General features: G+C 41.5%; 1 protein-coding gene across 1 annotated transcript in view; it reads right to left on the bottom strand.

The window, feature by feature from the left end:
* Positions 1-18,131, bottom strand: part of LOC110935738 (receptor-like protein 8) — a 55,279-nt gene that overhangs the window by 10,875 nt on the left and 26,273 nt on the right. The window contains exon 8 of the mRNA XM_035989721.1: positions 5,462-5,542. Coding sequence (XP_035845614.1) covers positions 5,462-5,542 — 81 coding nt within the window. The remainder of the gene's footprint in view (positions 1-5,461; positions 5,543-18,131) is intronic.

Below are 18,131 nucleotides of genomic sequence, written 5' to 3'. Positions count from 1 at the left end.
CACAGTTAAAGCACTTCACAGCCTGCTTATCGAACCCATACTTGGTATCCTTCTTGCTTTCCAAGCTGGTTCTGCCTGTTCTCTCCATGAAATCCTTTGCTCGTCTAACAGCATTGGCAAAGGCCCACTTGATATCCATCATCTCCATCTCCTCCTTATCTATCTGCTGATAGTCTTCTTGTGTCAGATTAATGTTACCAATCTGACCTTCAACTAGCCCGCAGTATGCACTCACTAAAGTGTTAAGCAGCTCCATGTGTTCCTTTGCTACTTCCACACTGACCTTTGAAAAGCTTGAAGTGTTGAGCCGTACTGTATCTGGCTTTGATTGCTGACCAGCAGATGATGTACCTCCATAGCATGCTTGTTGTTGAGCAGGAGGAGGAGAAGGTGGTTGTATTGGATTTCCATACATGTCTGTGGTAGGAGGTGGCTTAACAGGAACTTGCACTGTATTGCCATACATATCTGTGCTTGTGACAAAAGCTGTCTGCAGTGGAGCATGTGAACCAGGGTTGCTCGGCACAATGGATCTTGCAGTAGAAATACTTGAAGTTCCATAATACATTTCAGGATTCTGTGGCACTAGAACCCTTTTTGCTTTCAAGGTTTCCTCCTGATCCTTGTTCTCCAAGAGCTGCACGAAGTCGTTGATGTTTGTAGTAGCCAAAACCCCATTATATTTCAAAATCTCCAGGAAACTGTTCCATTGGGGTGGCAGTGCATCAGCAAACTTCTTCACCACTTCTGCTTGAGTTGTCGCTACACCAAAATTATTTAACGCAGTAAGCAAATGATAAAACCGGCTTGTCATGTCTCCCAAAGACTCCTTATCTATGCACGCGAAACCGTCAAATTCCTTCTTGAGAAGATCATGACGCAATTGGCGTGTTGCTTCATTTCCTACTCCTCTAGTTTTCAATCCGTCCCACAACTTCTTTGTTGTCTTGAAACTGACAAACTGGTGATAAATATCCTTGCTTAACGCCTGAGTGAGAATGGCGTATGCCTTCTTTTCCAGATCATACGTTTTCTTTTGATCTTCTGGAAGATCGGCAAACGTAGCAGTCGATGAAGCAGCAACCTCTATAGCTTGATCGAAATCTGTAGTGAAACGTATCCACAGCTCTGTATTCTGACCAAGAACATATGTACGGAATCTGTCAGCCCAACCCGGATACTCGTTTAAGTGCATCAACTTCGGAGGTCGATTCAAACTTCCTGTTTCGCTCTCGCTTAAGAGAATACTTTGAATGCTTGGAGTTTGATTCGATACTAATGCCCATTGATTTGCTTGAGAAGATGTCGACACCGGAGACTCGGCCCATGAAGGAGATAGACTTGTACTTGTGTACTTTCCACTATCTGGAGCTGGTGTACCCCACCATGAGGGAGTGGAAACTGTACTGGTATATTTTCCACTGTCTGGAGCCGGATTTCCCCACCAACTTGGATTCATGTTTTATAAATGGAATTCCTGGAAATCACACTCAAAACAACTAAAAAGCTATAAGTGATCAGTCGAAAGATTCAAGCTCGAAAGACCAGACAAACACAAACTTGTAAAATTTAAACAGACCAAGATCGAAGGATCAACACAGTGTTCGAAAGATCACTGTTGAATTTCGAACAATGATTTCGAAAGATTCACAATTTCGAAAGATTCACAATTTGAAAGATCCTTATCTTTCGAATATATATCCTTATCTTTCGAATATGTATCCTTCGAATAGATACCCTGGATCGAAGGATAAGTCTCTGACTTCGAAGGATGGGTCGAAAGATGATTATCTATCGAGCCTTCCTTGATCGAAAGATGACCGTTCGATATCGACAGATATCCTTCGATCGCTTCTGACACAACTGACAGTGATATGACAGGTTGGTGAAAGGGTGATGGGTTGGTAGAGTCAACTTTCGGCAAAAGGTTATGGACAGACCTTACCTTTCTACCAACTTTGATTTTGAATAATAAAATATTCCCAAAATGGAATAACCTTATCCAGAACCTGGTCACCGGAGATAAGCCGGAATTTTTGGCCGGAAATCACCAAGTTTCTTAAAAGCAAGTTTTAAGTTACCTAACCCGACCTTGAACACACCCGGTAGGTTTAGGGGAAGTTTTTATGTTTATAAATGCAAGAAAATCACTAAAAACGGGAGCTAAACCAAGTGTCCAAACACACCAAGACTTCAACAAACCCGGGTTTTTAACAAGGTAAAGAGCCACGGCTCTGATACCACTTGTAGGTCCCTCTCGAGGATGAGGTTCAACCTTAACCTTGTTATATTAACACACTAGCAAGTGCGGAATCCAAGCTAGAGTGCAAACCGGGATGAAACAAGCACAAACACAAGACACACAAAGTTCACCGATTAACACCACTTGTATTAATGCAATGAAAGGTTCGGTTACAAGCTCAATGTTTACAAATAAGTTTTGCAAACTCTCTGTGTGTGTGTGTTCTGGACAGAATGCTCTCTCTATCTCTCGTGTCTATCTCTGTCTATGTGTGTGTCACACTAAGGAACACACTGCATGGGTATATATATACCCAGCACAGATTGTCTGTCCGAAGGATCAGATAGATGATCGAAGGATCATCTATCGATGTTAAACATGTCGAAAGATCTACATTAGACTCGAATGATGATCTATCGAGCATCCATCGAAGGTTCATCTTTCGAGCTCATCGAAGGATCTAAACTATCCTTCGATGAGTCATCCTTCGACACAGACATTACAACCATTTTCTAACTGTTTGGCCAAGTCAAACCAGGAGGATGGTTGACTTGGTCAAACTTACAAGACTAACAAAGACATCGTTGTACATCATGACCGAATACAGACAAAGTACAGACACGAGTGCACCAACAATATATTCATGTAAAACAAAATATGTAATAACCTCTACTGGTCATAGTTCTTCCTTCACTATAGACATAACATAGTTCTATGTTATAGTCTGAACAAATTGTAAGGTGTGTTATAAAGTGTTGTGTACGTAATAAAACGATTGAAAGGTGTACAAAGCCTTGCCTTATATAGGCAGAGAAAAAAAATGTATACATAATTCACGTATAATAAAATATGTAATAACCTCTAAACATAATGATCATAATACCCTTCCCTTGTACACATAGAGACAAATGTTGTGACACTTCGGGTTTTCCCACACGATTCGTTTGTGTTGTGGTTATGTGATGTTAATTGTGTTAATACAATGAATGAGAATTATAATATAATGGTTGTTTAAAAACATGAATGTTTTATTGTTTGGATAGTCTGATACCGCACACTCAGGCATGTACAACAAGACCTGCTTACTATACAACTCAGTACAGCACATCGCACACCCAAGTGTGCCAGGTGTGTCGTACAATTGTAAAATGTACCATTTAGGAGGCATAGCGTACAAATGAACAATGCACGTCGCACACTAGGATTGTCCGCACACTTCTGTGGTACAACTATGGATGCACAATGTACATCACAACATTGCATGATCGCACACATTGGATAGGCCGCACACTCTATGTGGGTTGTCCAATGATGGGCCACACACTCTCTTATGGGCCATGTAATCTATTGGGCCGCACACTCTGAATGGACTGACACTCTCATATCGGACATGTAATCTATTGGGCCGCACACTCTGAATGGACTGACATATTAGCTGGACCGCACACTCTATTATGGACCGCACATTAAGGTGTAACGTTGTTGGGCTATCTGTGTACTGTTCATCTGTTAGGCTTTTTATGTATATATAGCCGTATGTTTCTTGTATAATACATAAAGTCCATGTGCTACTTGATACGTGTACAAATACGTGAAATACTCGCATACAAAAACCTGCCCGATATTGGTAACCATAATAGGACGTGGTTGACCACTGTTTAAACAAATAAATTTAGCTGACGAGCAAAACAAAGGTGAGTTCACACGTTTACTAAAAGCATGTGTTCCCGGTGGTTGGAAAACCAAACAAACGACCATCTATCTCTCTCTCTTCTACCATAACAACCACCCTCCATCACCACCTCCACCACCATCAATCTCCACCACCGCTACCATACATCTCCACTTCCGCCACCATCAAAATCTCCACCACCGCCACTGCTGAACGTCACACCCGAATCACCAACACCATTCACCCCGAAACCCCCCTTCACCACTGCCATGTAACCCACACTCACCACCTGCACCCTCACCCCGTAACTCCGACCACCGTGTCACCTGCAACCCCGAATTCAAGTTCATAACTGAAACCCTATTCGGTAATTAACCCGACCATCGAAGTGAATCTTTTTATAGCTTTCGATCGACCCATCACCCAATTTCAAAAGCTCATCAGGAACCCAATTTCTCCATAAAGAATCATTAAAAGATGTAACAACACATACCCATTAGCAGAAACATGAAATCCTTAATTCTAGGGTACATACCCATTAGTAGAAACATGAAATTGATCATGACACGTGGTTCCAATATTCATAAAATCGAATTTATAGAAATGAATACGTACCAAGTGAGTCCCTTTTTCTTCAGTTTAGAATTTATAATGTGAGGATTTCGTGAAAACCCTAGCTGTGTGATAAATTGGGGACAAATTGGGATCTGGGTTTGAGTTCTTTAACGATAAAGATTTGGTTCATGAGAGGGTTGAAGAGGATCCGTCGCCGGTGAACGGCCGGTGGTCGTGGTCAACCACCGTAGAGGCGGTAGTGCGGCTGTCAATGAGGTGGTGATCGTCGGCGGAGAAAGCGGAGACAATGGCGATTGAAATTGGGAGTGAAAGGAGAAGATGGAAGAAATTTGGAGTGTTCATTGTTAGAGTTTGATGATGAAACTGAATCAAGATTTGTGAAGTGAGTTATTATTATTAGAGTTAAATACCTGGTTACATGGTGGTGGTGAAGGGGGTGTAGGTGGATGGGGGGATGAGTGTGGCCATCTTTTTTATTTTTCTAAATTGTTTAGGGGTAAAGAAGTAATTTTGCACACACTTAACTGAGAAATTTAACTTAAGTTAGTGTTAAGGACCACCCGAGTGCGAAAATTGCAACTACTGGGACCAAGTGTGTAATTAGTGAACCCTTGGGACCAAGTCTGTAATTTTCGCAAACCACAGGGACCAACCAGGTATTTAACTCTTAATATAAATATTAAATCTCTGAGTTTTGTCTCGCTCTAGGTTGTTATATGAAAAACTTCATCTTAGGATTCCTGGATCAAGTATGTTAATTCTCTTCATAGCTACCATATATTATCGTTGCTAGGGTTTAGTACTGATTTGAGAAAGCTACAAGGTTATGTGTCCTTATTGTCTGGCCTATTTGAATTCCGATTCTTGAACATGTATTAACCGCTTGTAGAGTATAGAGTGTTAAGGCAGTTCTAAAGCACATACGTACAATAAATTTCCTTTTGGGAAAAGAAAAACTAAAAAGAGCTTACCTGCCATTGCCATTGGTAGTGTTCCATTGAAATTATTCAAACTCAAGATGAGGACTTCCAAGTCAGGTAAATTAGGGAGTTCTGAGTTACATAAAAAGACACATCACATAACTGAATAATAATACTAGAATAAACAAGTAGTTAGTAAAACTAGAAATTTTAAGGATGCAAATGATTGAAATTAATCTTATTGAATTAAATTTAACAATAATCATCAATGCTCCAATGATCAACGGCAACCCGCAACATCACCGGCCCAACCAAATTAACTACTTAACACCATTAAGTTATTATTAATTATGGTAACACCATTTACGCCTATAGTTTGTTGATGCATTTTTGTGTGGTTGTAGCTAGTAACGTTCGAGACCGATCGGGTCAGGACCAAAGTCGACGACTTTCCTCAGTCGGTTCGACTCGATGTACGAGATCATGGGCGTAGGATAGTAGGAGCAGGAGGGGGTGGCCGACCTCCGAACTTTTCGCTCAGCAGTGGAGAGTATGTAGTTTTCGTATAGAAGTTTTTTGGTATATACGTTTTTAACCCCAGGTTTTATAGAAATATTTTGGTATATACGTTTTCGACCCCTCGATCGGAAATCTAAAGCTTCGCCACTGTAGATGAAGGTGATGACGACTCGATAACGGCATGGATACACGAACGACATTGACATGACATCATCATCATGACATCATGATGATGATGTCATGATTGTAGTATTCATGCAACATGAGGTGAACCTTCGTTCAGTATAACTTTGATAAATACCTTCGCATGGATCTTCACTTGTTCACCTTCGCATGAAGACTTCACTTGTCACCTTCGCATGGAAACAAATGACATTCGTATATCATGGCATACGTTCGCATGGAATCATCTCCTTCGTGGATCCATTGGAATTTCGTGTGAGAGTATGTACTGTTACTAAATATATGATATTCATGCCATCTGTAATGTTAGAGCTTGTATGAGCCTAGAGAGAGAGTAGAGAGAGAGAGTTGTCGGAAAGCTTTGTATGCTCGTATATTGTACCGAAACTCTGTCGAATCGAATACACGGAACCGTTTAACGTTGAATCTTTGTGTTGTGTTTACTCTCTCGTTCGGTTTGGGTCGTAGCGAGGATTCCGCACTCATTACGGCATCTGAAACAAGAAATCATCGTACTTTGACGATCCGTATCAGAACCTACAAGTGGTATCAGAGCATAAGGCTCGATTTCTTGTTGAAAACTGAGAGTTCGTTGTGAGGTTGTGAATTGTGATGTAATTTTTGAAAGTTTCTTGAATATAAACTCAAAACCCAAGTTTTGTCAGTTGAAAAACATGGATTAAAACCTCAAAATCTGATGATTATGATGTTTGTGTGTAAAACATGTTAAAACATCATAATTTCAAAGTTTTGTTTGAATAGTTTTTCATTGGCTGACATTTAAGGTGGAGCAGATTGTACTTTTTATTGTCTGACCTTTGCAGAAATATTTGTCTCATTCTTTTTGTTTTTAAACGAAGGTGACTTGGTAACATCATAAAACGAAAGTGAATGATACAGATCCAATTTTCGCTGAAGTTATTATCACTCACCTTCGCTTATGTTTGAATGCTTCGCTTATGTTTGAATGTTGACCAAGGCACGTCCTTATTCTTGGAAAAATAGATGAAAATAGCATTTTTCATAAATATAGGAAAATAATTTTTCCTATTTTGGACTAGAAATAAATATAATAAAATAAGCGGGTTTTATGTATTTATTTGTGGGTTTGTGTTCTATGTTGGAAGAGCTTCGAAACGAACTAAACCACGTCCAAAACCGAGCTAAGATGAATGAGATATCGATGCTCAAGGTTGGGTGTTTGAAACATTGAATGCTGAAACAAAAGGGAAAGTAGCACCTTGTCCCACATCGGAGGAGAGATGGAACTTAAATGGGTATTTAAGCTGGAACTCTCCATCCTTATTGTTTCATGGAAGCACACACTAGTGTCCTCGCGAAGGAGCACCCTAACTCGCCCTCGCCCTCACACGCGCGTGGCGTGGGCGATGAGGCGTAATGTGGCGCTTTGATGGCGCTTTGCACTTCGCATCGCCGCGAGCCACCGCCTTTGTATTTTGACCGCGCGCGCGTGGTGGAGCACAAGGGTTGCAAGGACCAAGTGGTAGGTGATGCGTTGCATGCGCGCGCGAGTATACATAGCGCGCGATTGCACGCATGGTGCATGGGTCCTACTGTGCCGTGCGCGGCGCACCAGAGTGAGCCAATACGGCGCGACTGTGTGGCGCGCTCGTATAGGCTCACAGGTGTCGTGGCGCACGCGCGCATGGACTTGAGCCAAGAGGACGCACCGCGCATGGTGGCATGGCGCATGCGCGCATGGCCAGTGAGCCAAGAGGACGCACCGCGCATGGGCGTGCAAACCTGGGCAATTAAATGACAGGGCAGTTTCAGTCCAGCCTTGTAACTGACGAGTTAATAGGCTTTGACTGAGAATTAAATGACGTATTAAATTGCATTGAAGACGTTTAATGCAATTTAAACCTCTCATTTAATTTGATTTTGTCAGTTTCAAACCGGGAGCTGTATAAATACAGCTTCATACTTTGCTGTAGAGGACACCACGAAAAACCCAGCAACACAACAGCAACTCTAACTTTCTCTCAACTGTCAACAACTCTTTCTTGCAAGTTTCAAGGTAACCTTCGGGTTGTAGGTGAACTCCGGCAGTACTACTGCTCCGGCTGTTGTACCCTGGGAAACAAAACGAGTACTCTTGGGAGGGTCGCAATTTGTTTTAAGGGAAGCGTGTAGAACACGTGACTCAGCCACTCTGCTTCTACTCCTTTCTTGTATTTTTGGTTTATTTCAGTTGTATTCGTACTAGTTTTTTAGCTTTCCAATTTATGTATTGTAATCTTATTAATAAAATTTGTTTTATTTTATTTAATTACGCGAACGGTTCCTACAATCTTAAAACAAATTTTTAAAACCGTTCGTGTAATCAAAACCATTCTGTTTGTGATTCTAACCAGTTTTGTTTTCACTCAGTTTGTGTTTTAAAAACAAATTTTTTTTAGTTTTCATCTTCAAAGGAGCGACTTTGGTTGAAAACTATTTTGGTTACTTTCGAACTTGTCCTAAATTTGCTAAAACTTTCTGATTTGGTCTTCAAAGTTGGACTTAGAAGCCAATCAGAAAGTTCTAAAAATTATAAAATTTCTGTTTTTGGTCTTCAAAGTTGGACTTAGAAGCCAAAACAGTAATTTTATGGTAAAATTAAAATTTAATAGTTTACTTCTGATTTTTGTGTAAATCAGAATTTTTTGACTAAACTTTAAATTTTTTATATTTTCAGCATGTCGAACGAAAATGTCAACGTTAACAACATGAATGTTGTGACGGGAACCCCCCTTAACGCCAACACTGTGGGAGCGTCCACAGTGGCCAATCACGCTGAACGACCCGAGAAGTTCTCGGGTCTACACTTTAAGAGGTGGCAGCAGAAGATGTTCTTCTACCTGACCACCATGAACCTTGCGAGGTTCTTAACTGAATCCGCTCCCCAACCTGCGGAAAGGCGGATGCGTTGTATAATGTGTACTATAACGCGGATTTTATTTGTCGAGGCTATGTGTTAAACGGGTTGGCGGATGCGTTGTATAATGTGTACTACAACGTCAAGACTTCCAAAGACCTTTGGGATGCATTAGACAAGAAGTACAAAACAGAGGATGCTGGCACAAAGAAATTGGTGGTAGCCCGTTTTTTGGATTTCAAAATGGTTGATTCTCAAACAGTTATGAATCAAGTCCAAGAATTCCAAATTATACTTCATGACATCTCGGCGGAAGGCATGGCACTTAGCGAGACATTCCAAGTGGCAGCGATGATTGAAAAGTTACCTCCTAGTTGGGTTGATTTTAAGAATTATCTTAAACACAAACGAAAGGAGATGACTATAGAGGATCTTATTGTTCGTCTTCGGATTGAAGAGGACAATAGAAGTGCCCTAAAAGGCAGCGTTGCGTAGTGCTAGCGCAAATCTGGTTGAGCATGGGCAATCCTCTAAGGGAAAGGGGAAAAAGGACAAAGGGAAAGCAAAGGCTAGCAACCTTGGACCGAAGAAAGGGGTTGTGAAAAAGAAACCTCAAACGTTCCAAGGGACTTGTTACAACTGTGACGAGCCGGGGCATCGGGCTAACCAATGCAAGAAACCAAAGCGTGAACGTGCGCACATGGTGGATGAAGACGGAATGCCTTTGGTGGCAATGATTTCTGACAAAAGCGCAATGATGGATGAGGTCAATACTGTGACCAACACTCCAAAAGGATGGTGGGTTGATACGGGCGCGACCCGTCATGTTTGTGCAGACAAAAGCCTCTTCACCACCTTCAAGGCGCTTTCTGGAGAAGAGAAGCTGTATATGGGAAATGCAGCCACCGCTGACATCATGGGTGAAGGAACGGTGATCTTGAAGTGGACTTCAGGGAAGGAGCTCACTTTAAACAACGTGTTGTATGTCCCAGACTTGCGCTAGAATCTAGTCTCGGGATGGTTGCTTAACAAGTTTGGATTTCGTTTAGTTTTTGAGAGCGATCAATTTGTACTAACTAAACGAGGAATGTATGTAGGCAAGGGCTATGCCCAAAATGGTATGTTCAAATTGAATGTAATGGCTGTCAAGAACATGAATAAAATTGCTACTACTTCTACTTATATGTTTGAGTTTTCAGATTCGAATAAATGGCATGGTATATTAGGTCACGTAAATTTTAATTCAATACGCCGTTTAATCAATTTAAATTGTATACCAACATTCCATATTGATTCACACTATAAATGTGAAACATGCGTTGAATCCAAACTTAAAAGATCATCATCAAAATCGGTTGAACGAATAACCGAACCCCTTGATTTAATTCACACTGATATTTGTGATTTAAAAGCGGTACCCACAACAGGTGGAAATAAGTACTTCATCACGTTTATTGACGATAGTACTAAATATTGCTATGTATATTTACTAAAAAGTAAAGATGAAGCAATAAGTAAATTTATCTTGTATAAGAATGAAGTTGAGAATCAACTTCAAAAGAAGATAAAAGCTTTGCGAAGCGATCGAGGAGGCGAATATGTTGCACCTTTTGCCGAGTTATGCGCAAAAAGTGGCATTGTACATGAGTGTACACCTCCTTACTCTCCACAATCAAATGGCGTGGCGGAACGAAAGAACCGCACATTGAAAGAAATGATGAACGCCATGTTGATAAGTTCTGGGGTGAGCCAGGAACTGTGGGGGGGGGGAAGCCATTCTCTCGGCTAATTATCTTTTGAACAGGATACCACTCAAAAAGAGAGACGAAACTCCATATGAGTTATGGAAAAGGAAGAAACCTTCATACAAATACTTGAAAGTGTGGGGGTGCCTAGCAAAGGTGATTGTACCACCTCCTAAGGCTCTTAGGATAGGACCCAAAACTGTTGATTGCATATTTATTGGGTATGCACATCAAAGTAGTGCACATCGCTTTCTTGTACATGAGTCCAAGAATCCTGATGTACACGTAAACACTATTATGGAGGTGAATTCTAACGTTGTGTCTTACTTTGAAAATGTGTTTCCTTTGAGAAGACAAACACATGCAACGTCATCAACACCTAATTTTGAAGTAGGTGAAAGTTCATCTACACCAGTTGATGAGGTGGTTCATGACAAGACACATGAACAACTTGAGGTTGAAGAAAGCGATCGTAGGCGAAGTAAAAGGCCAAGGGTTGAAAAATCCTTCGGTCCAGACTTCGTTAGCTATATGGTTGAGGGCGAGCCCAATACATATCGCGAAGCAGTTTCCTCTTCAGAAGGACCTCAATGGAAAGAAGCAATAAGAAATGAAATAGATTCTATATTGCAAAATCATACTTGGGAGTTAGTAGATCTTCCACCTGGTTGCAAACCACTTGGATATCGTTGGATATTCAAAAAGAAGATGAAAACTGATGGAAGTATTGATAAGTACAAGGCTAGGTTGGTGATTAAAGGATTTAGACAAAAGGAAGGTCTAGATTACTTTGATACTTACTCGCCTGTGACGCGCATAACCTCGATTAGATTGGTTCTTGCTATAGCGGCTTTAAGAAATTTGGAAGTTCACCAAATGGATGTTAAAACCGCATTTCTAAATGGCGATTTAGAAGAAGAGATTTACATGGAACAACCAGAAGGTTTCTCTGGCCCAGGTCAAGAGGGTAAAGTATGTAAACTCGTTAAGTCTTTGTATGGCTTGAAGCAAGCACCAAAACAATGGCACCAAAAGTTTTATCATGTCATGATGGACAATGGTTTCAAAATAAATGAGTGCGACAAATGTGTTTATTTCAAAGACACAAATGAAGGTTATGTGATATTATGCCTTTATGTAGACGATATGCTTGTCATTGGGAGTAATGATAAAATTATCAAAGCAGTAATGATAAAATTATCAAAGCTACTAAAAGCATGTTGAAAGCGAGATTTGATATGAAAGACATGGGTTTAGCAGATGTGATTCTTGGAGTAAAGGTCATAAGAACCCAAGAAGGTCTTGTGTTGAGTCAATCTCACTATGTGGATAAAATTCTTGAAAAATTCAACTCGGGAGATACGAGTGTAGCTCGAACTCCAATTGATACCTCCCAACATCTCAAGAAGAATAAAGGAGATGGAGTAGCTCAGTTAGAGTATTCAAGAATTATTGGCAGTCTAATGTATCTAATGACATGTACTAGACCCGACTTAGCTTACACGGTGAGTAGGCTAAGTAGATACACCAGCAATCCGTGCGCGGATCATTGGAAGGCTATCACGAGGGTGCTTAGATATATAAGATACACAAGAGACTATGGACTGCATTATACCCGACAACCAGCAGTGATCGAAGGATACACTGATGCAAACTGGATATCGGATAATAAAGATTCCAAAGCAACAAGTGGTTACGTGTTTACACTTGGAGGAGCTGTTATTGCTTGGAAGTCTTCTAAGCAAACAGTCATAGCGAGATCCACAATGGAATCTGAATTTATCGCCTTGGATAAGTCAGGCGAGGAGGCGGAATGGCTACGTCAATTCGTGGAAGATATTCCAAGATAGACAAAGCCTTTGCCAGCTATATGTGTACATTGTGATAGCCAATCAGCAATTGGCAGAGCTCAAAGCTTGATGTACAATGGCAGATCAAGGCATATGCGACGTAGACATAACACGATACGACAACTACTCTCAACGGTTGTTACCACAATTGATTATGTGAGATCAGCGGATAACATTGCGGACCCGTTTACAAAAGGCTTAAGTAGAGAGTTAGTAGAAACTTCGTCAAGAGGAATGGGACTAAAGCCCGTGGAAAATGGGAATATGAGGGAAACCTAACTTAGTTGACTGGAGATCCCAAGATCTAAGTTCAATAGGACAACTTAATCATATTACCAAAACAGAGTCACTGTGGGGGAGTACCCCAAACTAAATAAAAGGGAGTTACATATACTTCCTAGTCCATTCCAATCAGTGACATGAAGTGAGGTTAAGCATATTAAGGTTAATGATTTCGGGAAATCAAATAACCATGATGCTTTTAATGATTCATGGGAATCACCTATGTTAGAGAGAAGTGGGGTCGCTTCAAATGGATTTGTGGGGTGCGCAAATCCTAGAGCTCTCGCAGAACCAGGCTAGTGTTCCAGGACCATAATAGGACACGACAATGAGGAGTTGGCCAAACCAGGGAGAGTATTGTGTGAAGTGTATTGTCATTTACACAAATGGGGGTATGTTCAAGGACATCGCGTCTACACACCGCTAGTAAGCTAAGTGCACTTCACAAAAGAAGGTTCAAAGGCTTCAACCTACCTATCTTGCAATGCTCAACTGTCGAAGTTTATCGTTGAAAAGTGTAAGGAAAAGATTCATTTCCATACATGTGGGGGATTGTTGGAAATTTGATGAAAAGAGCATTTTTCTTGTGGGGGATTGTTGGAAAAATAGGTGAAAATAGCATTTTTCACAAATATAGGAAAATGATTTTTCCTATTTTGGACTAGAAATAAATATAATAAAATGAGCGGGTTTTATGTATTTATTTGTGGGTTTGTGTTCTATGTTGGAAGAGCTTCGCAACAAACTAAACCACGTCCAAAACCGAGCTAAGATGAATGAGATATCGATGCTCAACGTTGGGTGTTTGAAACATTGAATGCTGAAACAAAAGGGAAAGTAGCACCTTGTCCCACATCGGAGGAGAGATGGAACTTAAATGGGTATTTAAGGTGGAACTCTCCATCCTTATTGTTTCATGGAAGCACACACTAGTGTCCTCGCGAAGGGTGCGGAGCACCCTAACTTGCACTCGCACTCGCACACGCGCGCGCGTGGCGTGGGCCATGAGGTGCAATGTGGCGTTTTGATGGCGCACTTTGCACTTCGCATCGCCGCGGGCCGCCGCCTTTGTATTTTTGACTGCGCGCGCGTGGTGGAGCACAAGGGTTGCAAGGACCAAGTGGTAGGTGATGCGGCGCATGCGCGCGCGAGTATACATGGCGCGCGGTTGCGCGCATGGTGCATGGGTCCTGCTGTGCCGTGCGCGGCGCACCAGAGTGAGCCAATACGGCACGACTGTGTGGCGCGCTCGTATAGGCTCACAGGTGACGTGGCGCACGCGCGCATGGACTTGGGCCAAGAGGACCCACCGCGCATGGTGGCATGGCGTATGCGCGCATGGACTTGAGCCAAGAGGACGCACCGCGCATGGTGGCATGGCGCATGCGCGCATGGCCAGTGAGCCAAGAGGACGCACCGCGCATGGACGTGCAGACCTGGGCGCGCGCGCACCAGAGTGACGCGCACAGAAGCTTCCAGCATTAAATGACAGGGCAGTTTCAGTCCAGCCTTGTAACTGACGAGTTAATAGGCTTTGACTGAGAATTAAATGACGTATTAAATTGCATTGAAGACGTTTAATGCAATTTAAACCTCTCATTTAATTCGATTTTGTCAGTTTCAAACTGGGAGCTGTATAAATACAGCTCCATACTTTGCTGTAGAGGACACCACGAAAAACCCAGCAACACAACAGCAACTCTAACTTTCTCTCAACTGTCAACAACTCTTTCTTGCAAGTTTCAAGGTAACCTTCGGGTTGTAGGCGAACTCCGGCAGTACTACTACTCCGGCTGTTGTACCCTGGGAAACAAAACGAGTACTCTTGGGAGACTCGGAATTTGTTTTAAGGGAAGCGTGTAGAACACGTGACTCAGCCACTCTGCTTCTACTCCTTTCTTGTATTTTTGGTTTATTTTAGTTGTATTCGTACTAGTTTTTTAGCTTTCCAAATTCTGTATTGTAATCTTATTAATAAAATTTGTTTTATTTTATTTAATTACGCGAACGGTTCCTACACTTGTTTAAATCTAGCCAAATTATCCACTTGCCCAGCCCATCAACACACTATCGTTCACATTTATCCATCAACAAAAAGGAAAAGGAATCCATTTTTTTAGGAAAAGTAATCCCTTTTTTTTGTCTACTAACGCTCACAAAATCCTTTTTCAAACCCACTATCATTTAGGCTTGTGGGTGTGGCTTAACGTCACCCCGCCACCCCCATCCACCATAGCGTCCTAGGGACGCCATCGTCCATACCACTGGAGTTATCGGAGGGCGCCATCCTCCTCTCGCCAGCACGTTAATGAGGTGAAATTGAATTAAACGATGATATTTGGTCAAAATGGGGGCGCTATCGTGCAAAGTGGGTAGTTAAACCACACCCTCCAAGTAAAAGGAAGGGGCTTTAAAGCCCCATGTGTGATGTGGACATGATTTGGTTTAAGTCTCCTATACCGTCAAATAACCTTCCACCAACAAAAATCAATCACCGGGCTAAATCTTTGGTCGGTTGCGATCAGACTGTAAAATTGAGAAATGAAAGTCAAATAAGAACCGTGTTCTTTGCCGAAATTGTCAAGAATGTCAGTGATGGTGAATCCTTAGGAAAAGATGATAGTTCCGGACATAGCGGTAGTTCGGATGAAGATGTTACAAGTTCAAGCGACGATGGATCTGAAGGTTCATCAAAGGAGATTGTTGATTCTGAGGCAGATGGGTTAATGTCTAGGGGTGAATCCAGTCAGGTAAGTGTCGATAACTCTATATGTTCCAAGTGTGTTAAATACAATAAATGTTCTTGATTAGAAGGTAAACTATTTGAGTTAGAAAGTAAATTAAATTGACATTTAACCACAATCAACACTTGATTGTCGACCTTTCGAAATGCACAGATGCTAACATGTTTTTAAAACAACATGAAAACGAATTTAAAACCATAATTGAAACCTTAAAGAAAGGTCTTTCCGAACTAAAGAAAACTGTTTCGAAAAAGCAAAGTGCAATTAACAATTACATTAGCATGCTCGAGGAAACGAAAAAAAGAATTGGCCTATGCTAAGTGTCAAAATGATGCGATCCAACTTAAATTGATTAGCTATTCAAACTCCCGTTATGTGTTGGATCACATTATTGACATACGCAAAGAGAAAAAGGATGTCAAGTGCATTGGGTATAAAAATTGTCTTCCGCCGGTTAGACACAATTACACCAAGATGCTTGATAAGGAGGATATGCCTCATTTTGAGCCGTCTGTCTCATTAACTCAAAGATATTCAACGATTAACGCTTGTATATTGATTTCGACAGAGTTTGGTTACATTGTTTACACAATAAGATCACTCACACTCTGTTCTCAAACAAACTCTGTTTTTACTCTTGCAAGCATGCAATTCCAAGTGACAGTCTAGGTATTTATACAAAACCTAGAAACAAAGCCAAACGACAGGCATAATATCCAAACGATAGTATCGTCGTTTGGACTATATATCAAACAATACTCTCATGGTTATGGGATTCCAAATGATGGCTTATGCAGTCTCAAACGATTGTTGCATGTTGGATTTCAAATGATGGCAACTCATATAACACCAAACGATAGACCCCATGAATATTCCAAATGATGGTTCTGCATGTCTTGATAATATTCCAAAGCGATAGTTTACGAGGTTTGGGTTTTGATTCACTTGAACTTGTTATTCGAGTCACACGACGGAGTAACGTCATTCGACTTCAATCATGAGCGAACCATCACTAGTTGCATCCACAAAATGCATGAACTTGTATCACACAAACTCATTCTTCACACATATTTGCTCACTCCTCCTAATCACTCAAGTCTTTCACATCTATTAATCACAACTTCCAACTATAATCTTTGTCTCTAGGTCTTGGTTCTCTCAAACAACTAACGCCCTTGATCGCGTCTCACGGCATGTTTATGTTTCAAACAGAACTTCACATCCTTATTTGTATCCCACGGGTTCTTCTAATCTATCACAGATCATAGCTTTCATAGCTTCCTGTGTGCATTGCATGATAAGTCTTTTTCCTCTTTGTTTGAACCAATCATAGGTTCACGATCTATTTTCGCAGAATCGATGGCAAACATATGTTTTTCATGTCATCTTCTTTGTTCCTTGATCTTGAGCCTTTGATCTTCTCCTCTCCCGTGTCTTAATCTTCTTGTTCTGATACTAGTTGTAAAAAACGATTTTACAAACAAACAATAACACCATGGTTTTGAAAACCGGACCGGCCAGTCCAACGTGTTTAACCGAAGGTGCCGGTTGTCCGGTCAGGCCCTTTGAACCATTTATGCAGTAACCGGCCGGCCGAACCCGTAGCCGGTGGTTAAACCGGAGAATCGGTGTAAATAAGGTCCAACCGATCTTCCTTTAGGTACGGAAATATGCTACCGGAGATTCAAGAACGTGAAGGCCGGACTCAGGTCGGAAAGATGCTTCCAGAGATTTAAGAAAGTAAACGTGAAGAACGAAGCTTAACAATCGAACAAGATGAGAAGCTGAGTGGAGATGAAGAAGAGTAGTGCTCGAATGTTCTTTTTCTTTATCGTCAGTGCCGGAGACGGAGCTACAGTATTGCCGGAATACTTCCACTTGAGTTTGCAGCAAACTAGATATGGTTTCTCAAAGAAAGAAAAGTGGTTTTCCATAAAAGAAAGGGAAAATTACCAAAATGTCTCTTGACCAAGTGCACTTGCAAAATTGTCACCTTCCTGCGTCCTTGGAAGGTCCTCCTAGCATCGGAAGCGCCCGCCTTTCGCGTTTAAGCGTCCGTCTGTCACGTTGAAGCGTCCGTTCCCTTTCAAGCGACACGTGTTGAAGCGTCCGTTTCGTTATAAAATTGCGTCAGTCACCAACGCATGATAACCATAATTTTTTTAATGCATCCATGTGTACGTTTCCGAGGCCTGGCCGACGGTTCCGAGGCATGGACGACGCTTCCGAGGCCTGACCCCGACGCTCCCCCGATGCTTGGCCGACGCTTCCCGACGCTTCGGTAAAAAAATGAAAACTCAAAAGGAGTTTAACTTTTACCGTTGCACACATTTACCCCACTATATAACCCGTTCCCTTATCACTTGCCAAAACACCCGTCGTTTTCTAAAAAGATTTGCAAACAAAAATCAGCCATTTCACTAGAAAATCTGACGCCGTCAACGGCCCGACAATGGCCACCTCCTGGACTGACGTTACGTTGAAGACATTGCTCTGCGCGAAGCATGGGAGTAGGCAATG

Source organism: Helianthus annuus, chromosome 4, assembly GCF_002127325.2.
Source record: "Helianthus annuus cultivar XRQ/B chromosome 4, HanXRQr2.0-SUNRISE, whole genome shotgun sequence".
Lineage (NCBI taxonomy): Eukaryota > Viridiplantae > Streptophyta > Magnoliopsida > Asterales > Asteraceae > Helianthus > Helianthus annuus.
The sequence above is the reverse complement of the archived record's forward strand: the minus strand, read 5'-3'. Positions and strand labels throughout refer to the sequence as shown.